Here is a 26,509-nt window from a genome sequence, read left to right as displayed (position 1 = left end):
GCAAGACTCTGACCTCCCGTGTGTCTTTAGAATTACCAGGCTGGTGACATGCTATGAGAAATTATATTTCTCTCAGTGGTTCTGGATTCACTAAACTTCCATTTGACCAGGTGTTCCCCTAGCATCCGCGTTAGACAAACGGCGGAGGAAAAACGACAAACTAGTCGTTTTTTATTACATCTTCTGCCAATGTGAATAACATAAACGTTCCTCTAGTTCTTCCCCTTCCCCCAGCAGGGCTCAATCCTACAAACCGTTTACAATGGAGCATCTTCTGACAGTATGTTCCGCTCCGCAGTAACTGATTGTGAAACACAGTCCTAAATTCTGGCAGCTGCTGTCGAAAAATCCCACTCATGTAATCATTTCCAGGGCTCTTCTCCTGACTTAAGCGCTGTATGTGTTACTTGAGCTTTGCTGACCCGCACTCCAACAGGGGAAGAGGAGGAATGCCTGACTTTTTTACATATATCCATGTCGAAATACGACTGGGTGCTATATTATCTTGAGGTCTTCCAAGAGTTATTGCACACAATCTCACAAAATTTACTTTACCTGCAGGAGCTCTTCATAAATGTGTGATAACCATGGAGCTGCTGAATCATCAGTCTCTGGTACGTTTTATAAGCAACTGTGCATTTCATTAGCTCCGTGTTCTTCATTATCCCATATTCGTGATGGCCCCGTTTCAGCTATCGCTCACACCTCCATCCTTCTCTAATTGCACAGCTCTGTTAAAGTCACCGGGCTTACGAACATGAATAAACCTCTCCCAGCATGAATTCCCAGGATTTAGCCCTTAAAAGCACAGGGGATGATACCTTTACCACAGTTACAAAAAGCACATTTTTCTGACTGTGATTAATTGTACGGGACAAAAGTTAGACAAGTGAGAAATGATAACCAGTGTCAAATACAGCAAGCAAGCAAATAGTGCCTATTGCATTCAACAGCACACAGATAAAAGTTTATCTTCCCATAAGCTGGAATACAGATTTGGGAATCAAATCATACACATTCTTTGGGAAAAAAAGCTAAAAGGTGTCTAAAGAGAAAAGTCTTTGCTTCCTCTGCACTCCTAAAATACAGCTGGCTTTCAACATCATCTCAAATTGAACTGAATAATAGAACAAAAAATCACTGCTATGCTTCAGTTAAGCCAGAAGAAATTCATTTAGAAGAGGATACAGTGAAACTTGAAAGAATGAGAAAAGCTTTTGGAACAGAAGTCAGATTATAACTATAATTACAGTATTTACTACTGATGAATAATATTGCTGCCTAAATAACACCACAGATACATAAATACACGAATTCTAGTTTTATCTAGGTGCAGCAAGCTTGAAGACGACTCCATTTTTTCTGCCCTTTGTTCTAAAAGGATAATAGGAGAAATGAATCATCAACTAGGCAATGAAATCGAGCAGAAAAATTCTAAAAGCCCCTATTCAAGGCAAGGATCCCACTGGCAGCGTATGGTGTGCTGTTCTGCACGCTACAGGCTCTCACGCGTCTCAAGCGCTCCTTCATCGCAGCATCCCACAAAGGATGCGGGCGGAATCGGCCGCTACCTTTTCTGCAGCACAGTGACCAGTTCCAGGAGCCCGTCTCTTTCCACTTCAGCAGCCTGGCAGAGTGCCTGGTGCTCTGCGAGCTGTGTCTGCGGCGCTTTCAAACCCGGGCTGTCAGTGCCAGCCAGCCTGAAAGCAGCAGAAGCGTAGAGAGTCTGTTTCTCATTCCACAAATGAGAGAAATGAAGCAAAGACTGGATTTGAAAAACATATCAAAATATGCTTGTCTCAAGACTAAACCAGAATGCAGAGCCAGGCTCGCTCCCTCCTCCCAGCACCACTTGCTATACTGTAATAAATGGAATAGAAATATTTGGAAATAAAGCCACCATGAGTTTCATCAGAAAAGGTTTTTCTGTCGCAAGGATGCCCTCCCTTCCCATCCCCCCGGAAAAGAAACTTCCACCTCTGATCAATTCACTATCACTGGCTCTCCTCCCGTTGCCAAAGGAAAAGCAGCCTATTCATGGATTCTCCAAAGTGCTACGCTGAGCTCTTAAATGGCACGTTATTGATTTTCTCCCACTGAAAGGCTTCAGGCAGCATTAGGACAATGGCCGTTCTTGTGCCTAATACGTGATGAAAGGAAGGAGCAGTTTTCCCATGTATCCCATTATTAGGTACTTCATTACCTCTCCGACCTCTCTGAACAGGAATATCTCCTTTAGAGCAAAAAGCAGGAGAAATCTGGGCGGTTGGGGTAGAAAAGGGAAAAATGGGATTTACGGAGCGTAGAACTAGCAATCAATTAGAAAATTAAGACAGTGAGAAGACCCTAGAGCCTGTGTCAGAGCCCGTTGGCAGTAGCGGGTAGAAAGGATGGTCAGGAGTTGTTTGTTGCAGGAACAAGGCAGACGAGGATATGGCTTGCCAGCAGCTTGCGGTGCGTGGCAGGACACCTGCCTTGTTTATGATGGACTTTATATACCCACCTTCCAGGTGGGATGCTGTTCCTGAGAAGGGAAGGCTCAGTAGCTGCCGACTCCACAAGCGTGTGGCCCATCGCGGACACTGTGCTGAGAAGGAAGAAAGCTTTGTTAGGCTCTAAGCTCTATGGAGGGCAGTCCTCCAAGAACTCCAGTCGTTCTCCAATGCCTGTGTTTATCACTGCCTTGTAGGGAAAAGACTCCCAGAGCCTCTTAAGTTGGTATCGCACAGGCTCTGCGTACGCCATAGCTCAGCTTGCTCCCTGACTCCAAAACATGCTGCAAAACCACTTTGTGTCTCTGGTATGCAAAAACTATAGCTCAGTGTTTGATCTCTGTGCTTCCAAGGATGCTTTGCTGACGCTCCAGGCCAGCACTGTGGAGCTCCATGGCACAGAGCAGCCACAGAGCGACTCGAGAGCAGGAACAGCTCTCGATCCTGCTTGGCTCAAGCTGAGCACGCAGCCACTGCTGCTGTTTCCTTGGACCCTCGCACAGAGCACTCTCATCTTACACCTTCACACACTGGGGTGAGAGATAAGCACAGGTTACTGTGTGTGTTTGATGGTGTTCGCATGTTGCACGCTTTCATAACCAAGGGAACTCCTGTTCTGCAACAAGGCGCACAACTTTTATTTCCAAATGCCTTTTAAAAATACACTTTATATGGTTTCCTGAACCCTTCTACTGTGTGGAGACCTTCAGGAAGACCTGTCAAGCTTACTGTCGTAAGAGGAGGAGTCAACTGATAACACTAGAGTAGGCCAGGTTGGATGAGGCTTTGAGCAATGTGGTCTGGTGGAAGGTGTCCCTGCCCATGGCAGGGGAGGTTGGAACTCAATGATCTTTAAGGTCCCTTCCAACCCAAACCATTCCATGGTTCTATGATCACTTCCAGTCTGGATGAGTTTTATGCATTAATGATATGTGTGTCTGGGACATAAAATTCTAGCGCGTGTTTGTTTTCCAAACTTGAGCTCAGCTGCCTAAAGGGAAGCCCCTGTAGGCTTAGCCCACGTTTCCTTGTCTTTAGGCTGCAGCTAACAGAGGATAAAGCCTTAATACTGTGGAATAGGCAGAGCTGCCTTCGTGGCTAGGAGTGGTTAATCCTAAAATCAAGTTAAGGTTGATAAGGACAGAATTGGCCCAGTCTAATAATGCAGATTTTTACTTCGACATCTCCAAGGGGCTCTAGTTCCTATTTATAGCATTTCTCATTTCATCTTTCCAGATAGGAAAAGATGATTCACCAAAGTAAAATGGAATAGAGTGTTCATCAGCATATTAAAGTTAATGGAATGACTGAGCCCTGCTGACCAAGTTATTAATGGCTCTTGCAGTTTTCAGGCTCGTTCATTGCCCACTTGACATGGCAGCTATTTTCATGACGGAGCTATGTTAGCCATGGATACAGGCAATAATTTATGCATTGCACTCAGTGGCTTCTACAAAGCCATTACCCAACCTTGTTTTCCTGCTTGCCTTCCTGCTCACCATCAGCAGGTGTATGAGGGGAAAAAAGTGGGGAAAATGTAGATATGCTCCATGAGACCACAACTTCTGCAGAGTTGGAGGTGGGAGAATACAGTCAGTCAGAAGGGTATAACAATGGAGATGCAGAAACTTTCAAATTAAGGATGTTTTAACTCTAACTCGGAAACACTGAGAAGAAGCTTTATTAAATTTTGTAGTAATGTTCTGCTTAGACTCAGGGATACATCTGACAAGTTTAAAGCCAAACTCAGTGTCTAAAGTAATGCGATATGTGCATTAAAATTACATAGAAGAAATCAGTTGCAACTTTAACTTGATGAAAAATTTCCTCCTTCCTCAGAAGACCAGTATCAAACCCTCGTTGTCAATTAGACCGTGAACTCTTTAGCAACAAAACCAGCATTTAACAGGAAAAGATATAACTTGCTCTGGTGTTATGGTCCCTTTTACACAGCCAGAGTGACCCAGAGTCACATCAATGCAAACAAAACCCAGATTTACCGCTGTATTAAGATTAGTGTAATTTACATGGTCCTCAGTGAGGCTTTAAAAAGGGTGTTTGTTAAGAACAAATCATGTGGGATGTTTTCACCAGTTCTGCAAGTAAATCCTACTCAAAGCATATTTATTGATTTAAATAATGCACCAGTGATTTAGTGCTTACCTAAAATGGCGTGATGTATTAATTTGCTACTCTGCTTTCAGAAGTCTGCTCATTAGAAGCCCCGTTTCTCATAAGGGAGAAGAATCAGAGGCACTTAAGCTAACCACATAAACATTATCTGTGCTGGAGAAAGAGAATTAGCTCCACCATCATCATGCCAAATGTAGTAATGTCTGCAAGTCTGTATATCTTTCTCTGTTCCAGGATGAAAGTCCAAGAGATAATGTGATTAGAGATCACCATATAGTGTAAACAGGCTGCCACAGCTGTTGGCACACAGTGTTTGTGGTTTGATACAGTTAACTGGGAAAACCATGCTCCTGAGCAACTCACAACAATTTTAAACATTGACATTAGGGTCTTCTTACCGAGCAGATCCAATCCTTCCATCCTGACTGCTGCTTGATGCCAGAGGCTTAAACAGAGTGAAACCTGCGTCTTCTGAGTGCTCAGAAAGCGATGTATCAGCAGCTCCTGAATCGTCCCCTTGATGGGCAGATTTCGTCTGTTAATATTGGAGCAGGTTATAAAACCAATCACACAGTTTAAAGGAAAATATCTGCATCAATGCCTAATCAGCAGCTTACAATTATTGCTACAAGCACGCCAGAACTTCTGATTCGCAGGATGTCCTCAGAAACTTTTCTTTAGTTTGTATCCATCGCAGGATGGAAACAAAGCCTAAGCCAGTAAAAAGTGCAGTTTCATATGAAATCACAGGGTGCACTGGATGTCTCTAGAGAACCCTCAGCACAGCACCACCACTACGAGCACCTGCACGGTTGGCTTGTGTCCCTAACCCAAGTTCTATCTTGGGTTCAATGCTCTAGCCCCCATTACTGTGGTATCTGATGGATTCACAATCTCCCCATAACCCTGCAAGGGTTTTACATCAACGGGAATTGGGTGGATAAATACTCTAACAAAACCTGACTGTAAGCTACCAGACCACACCAGAAGCCTTTGGCAGGTCACTGGACTGCCTCTCAATTCCTATGCCTGTGCTCTGGCAACAATACCACCTTGCTTATGTGGGTTTGCAACACCAGACCATAAAAGTTGAAAACATTTTTAACATACTAGTCCATAAGGAGCCAACTTTCCCAATTTTTTCGCCTGTACAATGAAATTTCCATATGCCTGAGACCCATCAGACTCATATCAATAGCTCGGAGATCTGAGGGAGAGGAATTTTTTGAAGTGATTTACCACGGGAGATAAGAATAACTTACTAGGGGTCCCATCACTCCATGAGGGGATGTAGCTGGGTACCATGGCAGCCTGCTGATGTTGGCCTCACCTGCATTTGCTTGTTTCCTTCAGGTGCCAAGGATGCTGAATACTGAGAAGTCCCCATTGCAGCCCAACCCTTGCTGTCAGTCATGTGACAGTCTTGACATGAAGCCACATACGGATTTGACTGATATTTCTATGCTTTCTGCTGCTTAAACAGCTTGACGAAAAGTTAGTATAAACAGGAAAGAAATTTAAGAGTTACAAGAGAGAATTCCTGCTTTATCATTCCAGCAGAAGAGACTGTCAGTAGGACAGGTATTAGTGTCTGAGCTAGCAACCATCTCAGGTAACATGGGAGAAGGAAGTGGAAGAGCAGATCTAAAATGATTTCAAAGTGTGCTCCTCTAGTTAGTTTCTTCTGACTGCCTACCTGAAGCGTGAGTTGCTCGATCTCCTCTTCCAGCTCTTTAACCTTTGCTTCTCGTTCAGCCACCATCTGTCTGAGCTGCTCTATAAGGCAGTTTTGTTTCTGAACCTCACTGTTCAAGTGCTGTCCTAGCATCTGCTGGGACTCCTTGTTCTTCTCGTCCTGCTGGCTCAGGTGCTTCAAGATCTCCTGCATTTGCTTCTGCTGACTCTGATAAAATGGAAACAATGAGTGAGACCTTCACTTTTGCACACAATGTTTTACACCCTCTGAGACAAACACCCATTTAGGAATACTAGGGCAAGCCACCTGCTGCCAAACCCATTCCTCGGTACAAGCACACTGATGTCACTAGTGCTACTCCAAGAATTTCGTCCGTTGTGTCTCAAGTGTGAGATCACCTTGTCTTGTTGTCAGCATTTATCCATTGAAAAGACCACATAGCACATCTACGTGCAACGCCCGGACACACGTGGCTGAGTAAGGACAGTTTGTCCTCGCTGGCCCTTGCTGGTCACATCAAGACTTGAGTGACTGGATGGTGACAAGTAGAAAAGATCTGAGCAACTGAGAGATTCAGTTTGCTGGCAGCTTTGTTACTCAGTGTAGCAGAAAAGAGAGCAAGAAAGGCTGGCTTTTGACAAAGAGTGTGATTTTTTCATATATTGGATAAAAGTAAAGATATTTCAATGTGCTTTTTGTGAAATTAGAATGCGATCAGATTGTGTGATAGTGACATGAAAAGATGAGGCTAGTATGAGATGACAGCTATGAGACCAGGCTGTTTCACCAGTGGGTTTGGAAGCTTTTCTCACACCGACAAATATAATACTTGCCAGTTTGTTCTGCCCAGCTAACAAACTGCAAACAAGGTGCTCCTTTGACGTAAGAGATAAAACAGGTTAACCGTTCCTTCCCAAGGAAACTCACGTCTTTCTGTAATAATTTTAGTGAGAATGCTCAGACTTAGCAAAGTGCCAACTGTGATGTGGCTCCTCTGTAACCTGCCTGATGGCTGGTCAGTACTGATACTCCCCACGGCCGGCTGGTGTGCAGAAAGGTGAATGCCAGCTGAGTCATAAGCCTGTCTTGGCTAAAACCTACGTACAGAAGCAAGGAAATGTGATTTGAAACTTATGAGGAGCTGGATCAGGAAACACAGAACTAACCCTACTAAGCAGTGGCATATTTGCTAATAAAAATTATTTGCTAATAATTTTTATTATTGTCATTGGGGAAGAGTACTTAGAAGCATGGCAGGACAAAAGGATCCTGCCAGACCATCACAGCAGCCATTTCTTTCCGCGTAACTGCGCCTTGAGTCTCCGCTAATACTCTTGGTTTTGAAAGGGCCAAGTCCTCTCAGCTCCAGCTACTGCGAGGGAACGTGCACATCGTTTAGTACTTAGAGCTCGGCTTGTATGTTTTGGGCTGTGTAACACAAAAAGTTAAAGTGCAAGCTTACAGGCATTCCTAGAAAAAAAAAAATCTTACCAGTGGAGCTGAAAGCAGAACAGAGAACAGAGTCCAGTGTCATGGGTCAGGAATAAAACCCTTCCTCTGCCTACTAGACAATCCTATTTCAAGCCTGCAAAATGTTCCTTACAACACTTGCAGCTTAGAGCCACTTGACTGCAACTGTATCACTGGTGCTGTCTGGCAGCCTTTCCGTGATCTGATCCAAACCGAAGGGCTTTAGCTGACTACGACACCTCTGGCTGTCACGGTTTGATTCATCAGGCCCCTGTACACCCTAAGGTTGCTGGTGCCATCGTGTCATTAAATGACATCATGTTTCACCCCTTATAGAAAGAGGGCGGATCTGAAGGGGCTGGGACCAACAGTAATAGTCAGACTGTACCAGTAAGGCATCTATGAGCTCATCGTCGTGTTTTCCTTTCTCCAGCAAGGTTATGATCTGTCCCTTCAGGGTTTTCACTTCGCTGCACAGTACTTTGTTCCTGGCTTTGGACGCGTCAAGTCTTTTTTTCACTTCCTCATGACTTTTTTGGAGAGCATCATATTCCCCAGTGAGTTTCTGCAGGGATGCAAACACATCATAGGAAATGACAGTTATAGCCTATCACTAAGCCCCAGGTGCTTTGGTGAGCTAAAGAAATCACACATTGTCTGGTAGAATCCAAAAAATGGAACTAGCATACCATATCAGCCCTAAGGAAGCAGAAATTATAAATGCTACTACTCACTGCCTGCTTGCCAGCATCAAAAAAGGTCTGTCTGCTCAGGAATACAAGCGGACTAGGTTGATTCAGTACATGCCAGGAATTTTGAAACAATTTTGTGTTAAAACCCAATTCTGTATGCTCCTGCTTTTTCATTCGCCTCATCGTTCTCCACGGGGAAACTCTCTTCCTTCCAGATACAGGGTGGTGATGCCACACTATCTACTAGAAGTTGTCCTATGGCATATGCTGCCTCCCGTGTCATGCCTTTACCTAGAGGAAATTGTCCCAGGAGCATGCTAGCAGCTAAGTAGTAACGGACAAGTATAGAGGAAGTTATTGTCAACGGAGCCTGAAACACAAAGGCAGAAGTGGAACCAGATTACAGATTACAGGAACCAGGAATGCAGATTACAGATACTGAAGAGAGCCTTCCCTGTGCTGTGTGCCTGTAGCTGTAAGTCTTCTCTTTCATTCCTACGGCCAAGAGTAAAAGGTGTGTATCACCCCATTGCTCGTTCTGTTGCACGGTTAAATCGTGGTGAGAAGAATTTCAGGTAATCAAGTTCTGGGATGGTGCCAGATGGCCTCTACAGCAGCGAATCCAGGGAAAGAGCACAGGGAGATGTTCTCTGCTAACCTGAATATGTATAGTGGACCCACACCCCCCGTGTTTCTTCTGGACACAGGCCTACATTCCTTTCCACCTCCCAGTTTACTACATGTGTCACTAGCTATAGCCTCTATCAACCCTGAACACTGGAAGTCTGTTTATTTTTGTAGCAAATACATGTGACAGATGGAGGGTAAGACCCTTTTTCAGAATGCCTCTTAAGAGGATGTCTGGTGTCGTTCTTAACTTTGTTCTGTTCAAATGTAGAAGCTCATAGCCATACAGATGTATGAGGTGTGAGAGGGATGCCTGTACTCAACACTGCATGAAGAATGCACATCTGGCCAGGGTGAGGGGGATGCTAGAGAGTTTGGATGCAGCTGTAGCAGGGCTTCTTTCTACACATGCCTTCAATATAAAGCCAGTACCAGCTGCACTGCAACCCCACGGCCTCTCTCCCTCTTTCTAACATCATCCATAATGCACAATTGTCAGGCGGCCACATTTCAGGTCAAGTGGGTGCATCTGACATATAAATCATGCAGCAGAGGGGAAGACCAAATCTTGCACTGCAGAAGCGTGCCTGGCCAGAAAATAAGTGTGGAAGTTTTTTGCTCTGTCTGTGAACAGTGGCAGGACTTCCTCCAGCAGATTGGGTGGGTTTCTGAAATAGTCTCCTGGTAGGGTTTAACATACACCCTGAAGGCAAGGCAAGTTATTACACACTATACACCCAACCAGGACTCTTGTCGGCTCACAGGTTTTTACCTCCAAGGTTTCTTTCTTTTCTTTTTCCAAGATGCGAATCTTCAACAAGTTCTTCTCTTGGGCCGACAACTTCCTTGGATCAGTAAGTGCCAGCAATTCCTCATCAATCTCATTCAATGATGTTCTGGTCTTGTTTTGACCCAATTGAGTCTCCAGCTCTCGAACCTAGGGGACAATAACGACAACACATCCAGAGCCATTACAAGGAGTACAATGGTCCGGCATTGAAGAGGACATAACCAAAGGGAGCTCAAGAGTGTAGCATCATATTACTTCTTGACATTATCGTGGTTAACTAACACAGAGCAGCCTCTGTTAAACTCAATTAAATTTCCATTTGTTAGCTGCTAACAAACATGCAGATGTCTAGGGCATCTGTGCAGGGAGGAGATATGACACCAGACCTACAGGAGACTCAAGACACATGGGAGATCTGCACCTTATTGGAGCCACATGTGGAGGCCAGGTAGACACTCCAAAGCATCCTGAATGTGTGGGCAACAGAATAATACCTTAGATCTCCTCTGTAAGGGCAGACATCCTCTCACCCATATACATTTAAGCATCTTAGTCTTCAGCAGAATCACCATCCAGGATGTCCACAATGTAAACATCTAAGGCACAGTTCACTAGCCTGACCATACGTACCTAGCACTGCTTTAGATGCCCTGGGATACTGGAGACATGTATGACGCAGATTTATAAGACATCCATACTCCCACAGTTCCTCTGCCCTGTTCTGGAAGTGTCTTCTAAGATAAGATGCACCTACCTCACTTTCGATCCAGTGACTATATTGACAAGATCTTCACTGACTCCACCAAGCTGAGTGGCGCAGTTGACATGCATGAGGGAAGGGATGCCATCCAGAGGGACCAGGATAAGCTCAAGAAGTGGGCCTGTGTGAACATCATGAGGTTCAACAAGGCCAAGTGCAAGGTCCTGCACATCAGTCAGGGCAATCCAAAGCACAAGTACAGGCTGGGCAGAGAACAGATTGAAAGCAGCCCTGAGATAGACTTGGGGGTGTTGGTGGATGAGAAGCTCAACATGAACTGGCACTGTGTGCTGGCAGCCCAGAAAGCCAACCGTGTTCTGGGCTGTATCCAAAGCAGCGTGGGCAGCAGGTCGAGGGTGGGGATTCTGCCCCTCTGCTCTGCTCTCATGATACCCCCCTGCAGTGCTGTGTTCAGCTCTGGGGTCCCCAACACAAGAAAGACATGGAGCTGTTGGAACGAGTCCAGAGGAGGGCCATGAAGATGATCCAAGGGCTGGAGCACCTCTGCTATGAAGAGAGGCTGAGTTGGGGTTCTTCAGTCTGGAGAAGAGAAGGCTCCGGGGAGGCTTTCTAGCAGCCTTCCAGTACCTAAAGGGGCTACAGGAAAGCTGGAGAGGGACTTTTTACAAGGTTGTGTAGTGACAGGACAAGGGCCAATGGATTTAAACTGAAAGAGGAGAGATTTAGATTAGACCTAAGAAAGCAATTCTTCCCTCTGAGGGTGGTGAGGCACTGGACCAGGTTGCCCAGAGAAGCTGTGGCTGCCCCATCCCTGGAAGTGTTCAAGGCCAGGTTGATGAGGCTTTGAGCAACCTGATCTAGGGGAAGATGTCCCTGCTCACTGCAAGGGGGGTTGGAGTAAATGATCTTAAAAGGTCCCTTCCAACCCAAACTATTCTGTGATTCTATGATGACCCAGAAGGGGCCTGAGGAGACCGCCTCAGAAAGATCTTTCTACATTACAGTAGAGTACCGCACATAGTCTTCAGATGAATCCCAGCCAGGGGGTCTAAAGAAGAAAAATGTAGTTTGCTCAAGGGAAAGTAGAAGTTAACAATTTCAGTCAATCAGAGTGTAAAAATCATAGCTTGTTGGCACAGAATTAAATAGCAGAAAAGTAGGAAGAATATGTATCAAAACACCTGAGAGAAGTTTTATTTAAGACGCAGACAAAACTGCCTCCCTGTTCCAAGCTGACATTTCAGCTAGACTGTGCCCTTCAGAAGATTCAAGAATTAAGGATTTTACTGAAGCTCCTGGGGGAACAACTTCAAAATCTTCTCTGGCCTCAATTCTTCCCACCTGACTTTAGGCACTGAGCAGAGGTGTCTCAGTGAGAGCACAGACACTGGCAGGGCTCACTCTGTCCTCAGTGGAGAGAGGCACCTTCAAAACATCCTGGGATTTCAACTAGGCCGCCTCAGCTCTCCAAGGTCACTGAACTCTCTCCTTTGACACAGATGCAAGACATTCCTGGCTTAAAATACTGAAACCTGCACGTTTGCAACAGACTAATTAATATGGTTTGCAGGAACTCTGAAAAACCCTGCACACACCAGCACATATCTAAAATTTAACACCCCACCACCGTACGCACACGTGTGCACACGCACACACATGAACACAAACATAGCAAAAACTATTACAAAAGTTACCACAAAGTGTTTTATTCTAACAGTTGCTTTCCTCAACACAGGAGAAGACTGGCCATGTATTTGCAGTAAACATTGTTTGTACTGGGACTTATTTATAAACAATATAGATTTTAAGAATTGCTTAATGAAGAACTAATAGTATCTCTACCTTGAACTGAGGTAATATTTACACTTAGAAAGAGCACCCCAGCACCCAGCTGACATGGCACTATGCAGGGGTTTAACTCACCTTGCTTTGAAGAACAAGAATTTGCTGGGCTCGTCCACGCCAGCTGCCAGAATTGGTCAAGAGACTTTGAATATTCACATCTTCACCAACCTCGTTTGCTAAAAGCTAAGAAAAAGGGATTAACATCAATAAAAAGTACGTGTGCTGGGGAGAGGGGAGAGAAGCTGCTCTCTCTAGCAGCAAACACAAAGCACTGTATCTACACCCAGTGGCCTTTATCGCCCGGGTCTGATACCCAGTAACCCGTGTGATGTAAGCTCGTTCCGATCATTATCACAACACAGACTGTTGGTGCTGAGGAGGGGTTTGGCTATCATGAATTATTCCACTTTGTCAGGTGTGTAATTCAGTATTTTGATGTTTGACTAACATCCCTTGCTTTTTTAAAAACAGAACCTCTGTTCTGCTGCCTGCCTACGGAGAGTGACAAATTGTACCATCTAGCTGCATAGCTGGGTGTTAAACTGTGCCACTTCTGTAAAACGAGGATTTCAAATTCATCACCAACATTTACTAAGCATTACTAACAATTTTCGATATATACAATTATTTTTGATACAATAAATACTTAACCAGAACTAAATAGGAACAGAGCAGAGAGATGTCTTAACACACCTCCTTGCAATCAGGGATTGAGCCAATCTCTCTTGCACAATTCCAACACCGCCACATTAACAAGAGCTAAAGTTAGTATGAAGAGCATTTAAATTATTTATAAAAAGGTCAGCAGAGTTCTATTTTTAGGACCATATTCTCTACTCTGATCTGCATTGCAGGTCTCTTACGCAAAGTAATGAAACCAAAAGAAGCAGAGCACATAGTAACGCCTTAAAATCCATCAGGAATCAAAGAGGAAAAGGCTACTCTGGATGTCACTCCAACAAACTGCTTAATACATGCTTTAGTTCAAGCATGGTCTTTAATCCCACTGACTTCCACAGGACTGAAGCCTACATCAAAAGTCAATACATAATTAAAAGTTTTGGAAAGGAGGAATGGGCCTGAACATATGCTTCAAGTCAATCATGATCCTATTTTGCTGAACTGGGACTTTCAAACCTTAAGGAATCTGTAGCCATCGCAGCAATAGAAACAGTGGACACAGTCATCCAGCTGTGGTGGCAGAGCATGACATCTGTGTGTCCATGTGCATATCTTTCCAAGGCAACCACCACACCCCTGTCTTTTCTTACCTCCTTACACTTCACTGGAATACTTCAGGGGGGCTAATCAAAGCTCAAAGGGAAAGAAGCCTCCTAGTTTCACAAGAACATACAAGAATGATCCCAGCCACAGGCTGTGTCCTGCAACAATACCTTGTGAGTCATCTTCAGTTCCTGCTTTGCAGATTGGAGTTGGTTACGATACTCCATCACTTTAAAGTTGGCTGTGGTCAACTTTTCTTGCAGTGCTTTCACTTCTGGACTTTCAGCCTTTGAAGAGGAGAACGTACGTGGTAAGAACAGAATCCTCAGGGAAAAACTGAAGTGATTAAGATCCACAGATCCATCAGGATCACAGAATCTTTTTTTCCCAAACCCATGCAAATGCCTTCTCTAATTTTTGGGATCATAGAGAAGGTACAAACAGAGCAAACTGGTCACAAAACTGGTGACAGGGATACATCCTTGTCATAAGGAAAAAAACGCACGATAGAACTAAGTATCAGCTTCTGATTTCCTCTCTTCAGTTACAATTCGTACCAAGTTTCCTTCTATCATCTTCAGAGTTGATTGCTTGATTCCTGCATCACCACCAAGAGAATGTATTTTTTCCACAGCTGTCTGTAGCTGGAAAAAAAAACAACAAAAAAAGCAGTTATTATAGAGTAGATACAGTGAAGAGCATACCTCCATGGAAGATTAATTAGGAAAAAGTACAACAGCAATTCTGATGATCTTGAATGTTTATGTACTCTAGAAAAAAAAACACAAAACTTCATTTCCCCTTGTGTTTTGAACATAATCAGTAGGAAAGCATACAACTTTTCCTGAAATGCTTTCCGAAGAAGCACATGTTATTTTACTGTGGAAAAACTTCGGTGAAAATGTCTCTGACTTGTTGAGATGGGATCAGTTATCGAGTATGGAGACTTCTGTGAGGTTTTATCATCACAGGTTCATAAAATAAATGTTTATATATATAAATGTAAATACAGTAGAGTATAGATCAGGATGTTGCCTCTGGATTCTGGTTGCCTGTTTACCCACTTTTCAGGAAAATCATAGGATATTTCATAAACAGCACATAGTTCTATCTACCAGATGAATTTAAAAGGAGAAATGACTATTTAGCAATGATGTTAATGCTCTTTTCTTTAGCTGGGATAGCTCTAAGGTAGCGTTTCTCAAACTGTGAAGAAAACATCTCTCACTGCTTGCCACAGTTTAGGAAGGCAGGCACATCGTCCCTCCTCCTCCGAATCACGTCCTACGTTGAGGTGGCAAAGATTTCTTACTGGACTGGAGCGAATTTGGAGCTGGAAAGGCTGCAAAGTGTTGCTTTACAGGGCTGAGACTTCATTCTTTGAGGTGGTCAGAATATCTTGAGTATTTGCCTGAATGGAAGAAGGCTCTAAGGAATAGCTTCTTCATTAAAGTGATACCTGGGAAACTGAGAATGTAATTCAGACACAGCTCTAACGTTTACTCCTCTCAAGTAAATTAATGATTAGGCCACCCCTTCTACTCAGTTCATCGACTTTTAGTCAACGGACTGAGAATGAGAAATTTCAGCTAGTGTTGGCAGCTGCTAGGTCAAATTCTAAGGAAATTTTCACCAAACATCTGTTTGCAGTCTTTGTTTACACGTACCACTCTTTGCTAAGTGGTTGCTCAATGGCCACACCTTCCATTGCGTTGGTGGGAACACAGTCACGTTAAAACACTTATGATTTACATATTTTTCAGTTTTAACACAAGCAAAGCCTTAACATCTATTTAAAATAACAGTGTTTTCCAGTGGTGAAAGTACATATTGTAAAGGCACTTGGAAGGTACCATCACCACAGTTCATTCAGCAGAGTTGAAGGCATCTATAAGTAGGCACACAAGATGAGACTCAACTCACAGATCAACACTTGCCCTGTTTTCAGCGTGGGTGTCTCTACAAAGAACAGAATCTGATCAATACAACCAGAGAAGTCTACAGTAGGCACCTACATCAGATCAAGTGGATGCACCGACTGTGGACTCAGTTTTGTTGCCCACACGCAGCTGTCTAGTCCCATTTGAGGCATCCCAGGGTATCCCACAGGCCTTCAGCTGCTGCACCAGGACTGCCAGTCCTGTCACATCTAACTGCTCTGCAGGGATGTCTCAGAGGTCAAGTGGCATCTTGGGTTGTACTTTCAAGCTTATGCGTGGGCAACTGAACTGCCCTTTAGTTGTCTTGGTTCTTTCTACAGTCAATGGAAAAAGATGAGTGTGTCTAGAGAGTGATCCAGCTTAGTAAGAGTTACTAAAGAGATGGGAATCACTGTGGGTTCCTGCCTGGGACAGCTCTTGTCATTCATCACTCAACACTTTTCATAGATACCTCCCACTGTCGAACATTGCTTTGATTTTTCCCATTTTTTATGTCTTCATATAGTTCTCCTGAACAAGCGCAACCCACAAACTCAACTAGTGACCATTAGTTTAGAGAATCATAGAATCATGGAAGGGTTTGGGTTGGAAAGGACCTCAAAGATCATCCAGTTCCAACCCCCCTGGAAGAAGAGCCACCCCAAATGAAGTTGTGAGAAAAACCATTGACCAGGGCATGGTTTCAGTGGGGGTCACATTGTGGTTCACCTTCACATCAAGTGAGACAAGTTGCTGTGTTTGGTTTTGATTTTGATGGTGCCGGTGTCTAAGGACAGATTAGTTTATATCTAAAGTGTCTATCCCTGATTTGACCAGAAATTATTGTTTCTTGAAAATTTCTGTTTGCTTTGAGTTTGATTTCCCTTCCTGAAACGCCTGTGGTCCTTTCTTTTGGGTCAATGTCTGACAATATTTTAAATTTCTGTTTGAATAATGGTCATTACACTTCTGCAGCAGGGGATTGTAACCCAGTTGATTTTTCTTGAAATTATTCACGGCTTGCTCCCCTACTTGTGTAATTTTGTAGGTCCCCAGTTACACCTAATATTTCTTAGCCAGCCCGCCAACTGTTTGACCTCTCTGACCAGAACACCCTGGATTTATGCAGGAGTTCTCAAAAATGTAATCTACCATTTCTTGATTTTTCAAAAAATGATTCACGATAATGAGTGATAGTGAAAGACGGAGTCAAAATGCATTTGTCAGACAGCATGATACGCGTTATTGATCCATTTAAATGACATCTTCTAAGGAAGCAAAGCATTGAAAATGATCTAAAATTTTACCAGTACTGTGCAAGGGAGTGCAGTAGTAGCCAATTAACAAAATAAACATTGACATCAGGGCATCTAATTTTCATTTCAGCAGTCACCTGAGTAAAATTATTCCTGTGAAAGGTTAGCACATACAAAAAAGTCAAACTAAATCACAGAAATTAATTTGACTGAAGATTTGCTGTCTTAAGTGATACCTTTTTTTGCTGCCTCAGCTCTGGAAGCACTTCTGCCAGAAAACAGCTTTCATTATGTGGATGAATAAAGCATAAAAGAATAGAGCACTAATTCATGACTGGTATTAACGAGGTAGGAATGTAAGACATAATGGTATGAAATTTGCTCCACCTCACACACGCACACACAAAAAAAAAAATCAGAAAAATATCATTGCCATACTGCTAGAAAGGCCTCTGTGCTTCAAATACAAGTGAACACTCCTAATTGGTATTTCATAAATCTTTCTCTCATTATCACTTCCTGATATCCTTTCTTATCTCCTCTCCGCAAAGCTGGAAGCAGCTGAGGGCACACATCCCTCTCTCCTATCAAGGACAGAAAATAAAGGAACTCAAAGCAAGCATGGAGGCAAGGGCAAATTCAAAATGGGAACATGAATTCAACCCAGTTTCTACAGCTTCTCTATCCCAAAGGCTGCATTTCTATGTTTTAGCCTGCAAAAAGAGAACAAGAAAAACGTCTCACTTCTTTCTCCAGCTCTTTGACTTTGTTATTCAGTTGCTTCACTTTGGCTTTTTCACTCTCAGTCTCGGCAGTTATCTCACGATTCTTTTTGGCCAGTTCAACTATTTTAGTAGCTGCAACATCTCCGGCTAAACCAAACGCCCCTGAAAAAGATACATGAAAGCAAAGGACATATCTTACAGGCAAGATTCAGAACAGAAGATGCTTTTGTTCTCTGTTCAGTGCACAATGTACTTTTATTGTCTAATCCATCCCTCTCAGGGCTGTGCCAGGCACTTAAACGAACAAGCGAGGGGAAAGAGGCGTCAGTTATTCCAGCTGGATTGCTTGGTCCTTTGAGTCAGCATCACATTGGGGCTAGCAAAGCCACATTTCAAACCTCAGCAACAGCCACGTGCCAGAAGGCCACAACAGTGGTCGTAGCAACATCAGCATGTAGAATAGGTAGAGGTGTTTTCTGCTGACCACTGGGAAGGACGGTTACGAAGAGGTTTTTGCAGCATGTTACAGAAAAAGACAACGCTCTGTTCTACACTGGTTGTTTACTACTGGAGGAGTGGCTGAAACAGAGGTATGAACTTTTCTAGACATCTGTCCTAAAAGGTCAGGCACACTATTACAGTCGAGTCCCAGATAACGTCCAGGAAATTTCATTGTGCCTATTTATATGTCCCTTGAGATTATACGTGGAGCCTTCCTGTGTTACCCTTTTGAACAGACACCTCATTCACCTCCTCATCAGGGAGGGTTTGGTTAGTGTCACGGATAAAGTAATCCCCAGGACTGGCTGGTGTGTCACCTGGCTTCCGTTAACATCACGGAGCTTGAAGCAAAGCTCTTGTACAAGTGCAAACTCAATATAATTGCACACAACGTCCACGGAAACCTCTAGCTCGACGGTGAATATCAGCCTGCAACAACAAACCCTTGGTGGGATAGATGAAGATTGAACTCAACTGTTGTCATTCTTTTTAACTCTTTCATCCTCTTTCAGTGATCTGAAGCAATGACTTTTCTGCTGACATCTGTGAAGGCCACATTCAAGAACAGGAGTGACATGCAAGGATGACAGATCACTCTCCAGTGAATTCTGAGTCCCATAAAACCCCTAGAGATGCTAAGGGGACTATGCAGAATATAGGTGAGAATAGAATACGACCCCATGTCACTATTTAAAAATGTTGTAGAGAAAATAATAATTTCATTATTTTTAAAAGCGTTTCCACTGTTCTTACTCCTCTAGCTGACGTGTGTTTTCCCTCTTGTTTAGAAATTATTTTTTCCTTAGTTTGCTATTATGCAAATAACAACTGCTAAGGATCATAGCAAATATTAAACTAACCAAAAGCCAGGCTAGTCATAGAATCATAGAATGGTTTGGGTTGGAAGGGACCTCAAAGATCATCCAGTTCCAACCCCCCTGCCATGGGCAGGGAAATCCTCCACTACACCAGGTTGCCCAAAGCCTCATCCAACCTGGCCTTGAACACTTCCAGGGATGGGGCAGCCACAACTTCTCTGGGCAACCTGTTCCAGTGCCTCACCACCCTCAGAGGGAAAAATTTCTTCCTTTTATCTAATCTAAATCTCCCCTCTTTCAGTTTAAAGCCATTTCCCCTTGTCCTGTCACTACACGCCCTTGTAAAAAGTCTCTCTCCAGCTTTCCTGTAGGCCCCCTTTAGGTACTGGAAAGCTGCTATGAGATCACCCCGGAACCTTCTCTTCTCCAGGCTGAACAGCCCCAACTCTCTCAGCCTGTCTCCAGAGCAGAGGTGCTCCAGCCCTCGGATCATCTTTGTGGCCTCCTCTGGACCTGCTCCAGCAGCTCCATGTCCTTCTTGTGTTGGGGTCTTCAAATGCACTGCACACATTTAATCAAAGCTTTTAATTCCCATGCAATGCAGGTGAGTCTCTTGTCACGATGAAGACAGGGAAGACAGAGGCATGGGGCAAACTGCCACCAGCCGCCATGTGAGGCAGCCAAAGAACCTGCAACAGCACATCAGCCTCCTGGTCCTGACCCAGTAGTAGCTTATCATTTCTCGTACATGCAAGCTACGGACAGTTTTTAAGAATTAAGGTGTAATTTAAGTGTTATTTAGTTCTGCTTACTGGTGGTTCCCCTTTCCTCTACTAGCCTGGTCACCTCTGCTGTCCTGAACAACAGTGGCACCCAGTGGAGGAGGTGCAGCCTGCACAGTTCCGTTTTCAAAGGACACCCAAGCCACTTCAGAAGCTGGACTTTGCAATCAGCCAGCATCCTTCATGTGCCCTATTGAGGCAAACAAAAGGATTCTGAATAAGGATTTTAACACAACGAAGCAGAGAAAGCTGCAACACTCCTCTTTGACATTAACAGAAAGTTTGCCAAAATATGATTTTTATGAATCATCATTTTTGGTGCCAATAATAGTAAGTTTGCAGAAGATCTGTGAGGAACAGAGATCACCCCAAAAGAGCACTGTACATATTAAGGGACATATAATTACCAATAACAATATTCAGTGCCTTAGGTCTGACCTGACTACCAGATGTCATTTGGACTTTCAATAGCTCTCTAAAATGGGGAGTAGTATTCGTATTTCGCAGCTCATGAAGCTGAAGGAGAGAGTGAGGCACAGATCTTTCGGCACACATGCCATTCCACACATAAGGGACATCACGTCAAACCATCAAGAGGAACTTCCCTCTGCAAATAAAGCAATGAGACTCCTTACCATAGGAGGGACATTGGTGTAAACTCTGCAAATGCAAAAGGGTGTCAGCTTAGACCCTGGCAAGTTCAGGCAGCAGCTCTAAGTGTTGACTGAATCTGTACCCAGGTGTTTAAGTATTTTCCAAGTTCAAAGCCAAGTGGTTTCAGTGCTATTGCAAATTACTGCAAGCTCAACAGAGAACAAGTGAGAGGGGCTTTTTACAAGGGTGTGTAGTGACAGGACAAGGGGCAATGGCTTTAAACTGAAAGAGGGGAGATTTAGATGAGATATAAGGAAGAAATTTTTCACTCAGAGGGTGGTGAGGCAGTGGAACAGGTTGCCCAGAGAAGCTGTGGCTGCCCCATCCCTGGAAGTATTCAAGGCCAGGCTGGAGGAGGCTTTGGGCAACCTGGTGTAGTGGAGGATGTCCCTGCCCATGGCAGGGGGGCTTGGAACTGGATGATCTTTGAGGTCCCTTCCAACCCAAACTGTTCTGTGATTCTAGGATTCTAAGTCTCAGCTGAGAGCTGAATTTTGATTCTTCACAGCAGATACTTATTACAGGAGTGGAAACAGAGGCAGACATAATATGACTGAAATACTGCTTTTTAGCATAAAGCAGGTAAAGAGATGTCACATGAATGTTTCACTGCCAGGGGCTCACAATGATTCTGTTATCCTACCTCTATTGTCACCAGCATCAGGCAAACACTGGAACCAACATGATGAGGATACAAAGTTACTGTTTACCTGACAAAGCCAATCTGTCCTCCTGTATTTTTTTCTGGAGTTGCTTTATTTCAAAATCTTTCTCTGTCATCAGTTTGTACAGTCTGCAGTTCTCATCTCGGACCTCTCGAAGCTGATCCCGCAGCTGCTCATTCTCAGCCTCAAGCAACCTGTGAAAAAACAAGCCACAATGCCAGATGTCACTGTATGCCAGATGAGCTGAGCTTACCAGAGGTGAATTTACTGAATTAAGTAGAATATTCCAAACCTCAGATCAGAAAACAAGCTGATGACCTGATCTATTCAGTTAACTGATTTCTTCTTAAAAAATTCTGCACTTCCTTGTGCTGTCTGGGGCCAAACATCACAGCACAGGTATCTTTTCAGTGCTCTTGAGGTCACCAAACAGTCTCATCTCAATCTTACTTATGTGGCTCTTCAGAGGAAACCAGGCAAGCTCACCATTCAGCATTCGTGACTTTCAGGCTTTACTTTCTGCACTTACTGAAGCCAACAGAAGCCAACGGAGCATCGACTACAAAAGCTGCTACTGAGGTTCTTTCTTTAAAAACAAATGCCCCACAGCAATTCACAAAAACCCAGTTTCCTGTGTCCTCATCCGATTTTCTCGGAACCCCACCAGGACGGACTGGCATCAGTTCGTATTGTTAATGCTGCTTTTTGGAATTCATTTAGAAACAAAGAATGTAAAAAAGCCCTTTGAAGGAAATGGTCTTGCTTCTCCTATTCTTCAGTGCATTTAGTAACATTGATGGGTTTCATCTCTCCAAGACATCCAGAGAATTAATAACTTTAATCTCTTTGCTGTCCTTACACAATGGTTTCCTCCCAGTGGAAAAATCTAGAAGCTGAGGCCTCGGGGGCTCCATTCAGTCGTGGGCACTCAGAATTCTATTTGAGATGCCAGGATCATCTGAGCCCTCTAGGCGAGGCCAGCAGCCATGACGCAGGGTTCTTGGGAAAACTTCTGGGGCCCAGTCAGAGAACAGAAAGCATCTCAGAGAGCACTCGCCACCCACGTGCGGACATAAGAACCAACCCCAGGAATTACTCACATCCTCCAACTTCGGACATACCTTTTAGCTAGACCCCTCCAGACAGCAGCATTTCAGAACAGAAATGAACCTCCCTCCGTTCCCCAGAGAGAAAACCAACTGTGCTAAGAGAAGCTGTACTGACACTGCCTTTGGTAAATATGTTTGTGGTTGAGACCCTGCTGGCTCAAGTCAGCGGTTCCCATTCTGCCTGCCTCTGAGTTTCCTCATCTCCTCCCATCCGCGTTTCTTATCTCCTTCCATCTGAGTTTCGGGTGTCTCTCTGTGAGCAGCAAGCCCAAATGCAGAGGAAAGTCATAGGAGGTCTAATCAATACAACCAGTGCTGCTTACAGACCAGCTGCCACTGCAGGGGGATGTGAATGGCTCTCTGACTGCCACTAAGTGCTCTGATGAAGGGACTTAATTCACTTACCCACACACAGGTGCCATTTGAGCTGCCCACCCGTCCCCCAGCTGCTGCTGCTGCTGAAGAGTGCAGGTCTCCTGTGTCCTGTCTACCATTCCCACGTGGAGGTTCCCAATACCCTAGGGCATCTCAGATGTCCTTAGACACCTATGATGGGCATATGAATTAAGCTCTAGATTCTCATTATCTACAGTGGGACCCTGACTGTCTACATTTTGGTGACTTAATCTGGCATAGTGTCCCACCCCTTTGGCCTACAGACTGATTGCTCCAGACTACAATAGAAGCAGGTAGCTTGGATGATCACAGAGACTGGGATAAAGCCCAGTTGTCACAGTATATACCTGTGGCTACTGACATATCCACAGCCAGACAAGTCAGCTATCTCAATAGTCACCTAAGCCTTTTCTGTTCAAAAGTTTTGCCAAGGTTTTTGCTCCAACTTGACTTCGGAGCTTTTAAGTGCATACTCCATATGTACATGTCAGAATAAATGACCCCTGAGAGCACTGCCATAAACAGCACAGTCAATTTATGACACGATTCACTATCCATAATTAAGAAATGCACTTCTGTTTCAAAGCTGCAAATCCAAGGGAGATCAAAGGCAGCTGGTTACAAAGGAGAAGAAAGAAACAGCAATCTGAGCAGACAAACAGCAGAACTAAGTTATTCCCACATGTAGTACTCAGAAGTGAGCGACAAAACTGTGCAGATTTAATTAGAGACACATGGACAAAAAGATTTTTAACAGTTAGGGAATTAACATGTAAAAAGGGTTCTGAGCTCTTAACACACCTGATGAGCGATGTCTTCCTCAGAGCTAGCTTCCAAGTCTGGACAAAAAGCACTTACAGTAGGACGGACAGAAATTCTGACTGCACAGAACTGGAGTCTCCTTTGAGAACCTTCTTCATCCCATCCCATCCCATCCCATCCCATCCCATCCCATCCCATCCCATCCCATCCCATCCCTGCATGTCACAGAGGACGTAGCAGGTTCCACCCAATGGCTCAGCAATGGAAACTCACCAAAAGAAACAGGCTGCAGAAAGGTAACCCTTTTCACTCTAGTTCAAGGAAACAGAGGCAAGGGAAACTTGGAAGCAAAGCTTACGACTGAAATTCAGGTAAGTGTCTTTCCCAACTCTGTTACAGATTCTCCATGTGACGGGGAGAATCCCTTAATCTTAAATACACCAAACAGAACAGGAAGGCTAAAGTTACAGAAAGAACAAAACAGAAAGACAGACATGTCAGCTAAACACTCGCCTAAACAAAATTTGGGAGTAAGATGGGAGGAAGGAAAAATGAAGTCCCAAGGCTCAGAGGAAGGGAGACTTCTGAGAGGAGAATGTTTTCCAAGTGCTGCTATAAACAACACTGACGTCCTGAAATCACTGCCACTGCAGACCATATGGAGTCCTGTTATTCTGGAACAAGTTTCTAATGTGTTGTCATGGGAATACTGCAAAGTACATCCTGGTGAATCCCTTCCAGAAGCAAATCCTGCCTAGATTTAATACACTTATAACCATTCTTCTGCTGAACATAAGCAAAGGACAATCCAGGTAAATCTGCTACACCCACCATGTCAAATGGGGACTTCTACCAGTCAATCCACTGAAAACAGAGGTAAGGAGTAGCTCTTGAATCGCTCAGACCCAAGCCACTGAACTGTAAATGGCAGAGAACTGCTGGGACTCTGCGGTACTCTGCACCTCAGAGCATGCACGCTGCGCCAGGATGCGCTATCGGAGCGCCTGAGCCCCTCTCCTCCACCAGACAAACACACATCCGAGCTGTGGGAAGCAATCTCCCCCTCCCTTTAAAAAAAAACCAAATCAGATCTCCATAGTAATCTCCTATGTACTATCAGAACAAAACATTGAAGGGAAGAGGACAGCTGGTAGGGGTCAGATCAGAAGCGTAATTTGGCAAATCAGACAGCCGTGGTGAGGGACCCACGTGTAAAAAAAGATCGTACGATGCAAAGGAGAGAGCATTCGTTTCTAGAAGGTCAGCTCCCTGTTTCCACACAGACTTCCCTTGCAGCATGAACATCACATTCCCAGAAGCACCTGAAAGTTTCAGTGGTTCACCTCTGGGCTCCCTGCATCTTCACACGAGCTCTGCTGCAGCTTATGCACTTGGGTGTTGAAGGAAGCAATTTCCGGAGACAAACTGAGCAAGGAGTTGCCCAGAATAACATATAGGGAAGATCAGCATTTAAGGCTTAATAAACCCTGGTCAGTGGCATCATAAACTTTGGAAGAAGTGCCCTTCCCCACTTGGGATTCAAAGAGGGGAAACTGTCCCAAATGTACGTGCCTAACTGTGGTTTTCCACCCGTGACCAGCTCCTCCTTCCTGCCCCTGTATCACCGTACATCACTCCACCATGGCACCAGTAAAACAGTCTGTGGGACTAAAGCTGTAAACTGGATGACTGAAACGATTTCAGAATCAAAGTACCCTTCCCCTAGAAAGTGAATCTAGTTTCCAGCAAACAGCTGTGTCAGCACAGTTGCAAGAGGGGAGGAGAAGCAGGAATTTTTTTCAGCTGGCTTCACCACTAACAGGGAGCAAATCCCTAAACAGCCAACGCTGTAGTAACAGCAGACATCTTTGGGATCTGTCCAACTTTAGACCTGTTCTAGTTTGTACAAAAAAATATTAATTGGGTCAGAAAGAGAGATTGACTGTACCCTAGGAGGCAGATGAATAATCTGAGCTGGGGTTTCAAACCTCTGCTCCAGTAAATTGAATTATGCACTCAGCTCCAGAAACAATATCAAGGGAGATCCACACCAGAACGTCCAATGTCCTGGTAATCCAGATACCATCCCAATGGGTGAGGTAAGACCCAAACCCTTGTCCCCAGTAAGATTTAAAACTCTACCTTGTATAACCCTGCCAAGTATCTTAACCACGAGGTGACTGTCCAGGGGAACACTTGTTGGTGCTGCAGCCCTTTGGCTTGCACCCACTAGTTGCTTTGCCCTTACCTGTCTTTGGAAATTATTCATGTAGGGAATCTGTTTGTTTACAAGGCTAGGCAGGAACTAACCAACAGTTCAGAGGACATTAGTGATCCTGAATGACTGGATTTCCTCAGCGAGCACTTAGCATGTCACCCTTAACCCCTCTGTTCTTCTGCTCTTTCTTTGTGGAACACTGCTAATAGAGAGCACATCCCAATGCTCTGAGGAGAAACATGTCAGGGGCAGCAAGAGCCTTCTCAGGACAATGAAAGCCCGTTATGTGAAGACAGCAAGTGCTCTGTCAACTTACTACAAGTTTCAGAAGATCATATGCAAAATATACTTCTGTGACTCCCTAAAGGAACAGTGCTGCTACACATTTACCTTTTGCTGTCATCTTCATTTACAGGTTGTCCTGTTTCAACCAGGTTTAGATCACTCGAGATGCTGGAAGTCTCCTTTGTATTGCCATTATCACCCTTCTGACTGTTCTGCTTTTCCTTCTTCTTCTCCATTAGATTTTGCAGCCGTCTTTGCTGCTGTTCTTGATAAGCCTTAAACTGGCTTTTTAAATGTTCATTCACTTTTATGTCTGATTCCATCGTTTACTAAAAGCATAACAAGAAGAAAAAAAGCAACAGAGAACAGAGATCAACATCGCTTTGAAAAACATCCTCTTCTGGCAGCTGCTTCGCAGTTTTTTCCTCCCTGACCTCTGCACGGTCTCCCTGCCACCTCCTCATCCCAGCCACTGAGTTCCTCAGCCCCACTGCCCTACTTCAAATGCCTTTTTCCATAAATGGCTTTCAAACAGTCTTCAAAAAAACCCAAAATTCAAGTCTTTTTCACTCTAGCATTCAAAAAGCAATGTGTTAAAGTGGTTTGAAACAGATCTGTTTAAATAAACATTTTTACAGAAGAGCAAGTTGGGGTCAAATCCACGCGAATGTGGCAACCACATTACACCGACTAAAGGGAACACAGATGGACTGCAACCCAGGTCCATCC

At 44.2% G+C, this 26,509-nt stretch overlaps 1 protein-coding gene across 2 annotated transcripts in view; it reads right to left on the bottom strand.

Moving 5' to 3' along the window:
* The window catches only part of CCDC13 (coiled-coil domain containing 13), a 31,986-nt gene extending 5,883 nt beyond the window's left edge, over positions 1-26,103 (bottom strand). The window contains exons 1-13 of one of the 2 annotated variants that reach the window (XM_086614775.1): positions 25,886-26,103; positions 21,056-21,204; positions 18,490-18,495; positions 17,610-17,737; positions 14,248-14,334; positions 13,861-13,977; positions 12,545-12,649; positions 9,883-10,047; positions 8,180-8,356; positions 6,322-6,528; positions 5,024-5,160; positions 2,504-2,587; positions 1,572-1,700 (exon numbers count right to left, since the gene is read on the bottom strand). In XM_086614775.1, the coding sequence (XP_086470901.1) occupies positions 1,572-1,700; positions 2,504-2,587; positions 5,024-5,160; positions 6,322-6,528; positions 8,180-8,356; positions 9,883-10,047; positions 12,545-12,649; positions 13,861-13,977; positions 14,248-14,334; positions 17,610-17,737; positions 18,490-18,495; positions 21,056-21,204; positions 25,886-26,103 (1,709 nt within the window). Of the gene's footprint in view, positions 1-1,571; positions 1,701-2,503; positions 2,588-5,023; positions 5,161-6,321; positions 6,529-8,179; positions 8,357-9,882; positions 10,048-12,544; positions 12,650-13,860; positions 13,978-14,247; positions 14,335-17,609; positions 17,753-18,489; positions 18,496-21,055; positions 21,205-25,885 lie in introns of both variants that reach the window. The other variant, XM_009982883.2, reaches the window with a different exon arrangement.
* Between the last annotated feature and the right edge of the window lie 406 nt (positions 26,104-26,509).

This window comes from Tauraco erythrolophus, chromosome 7 (genome assembly GCF_009769465.1).
Source record: "Tauraco erythrolophus isolate bTauEry1 chromosome 7, bTauEry1.pri, whole genome shotgun sequence".
Classification (NCBI taxonomy): Eukaryota; Metazoa; Chordata; class Aves; order Musophagiformes; family Musophagidae; genus Tauraco; species Tauraco erythrolophus.
The sequence above is the reverse complement of the archived record's forward strand: the minus strand, read 5'-3'. Positions and strand labels throughout refer to the sequence as shown.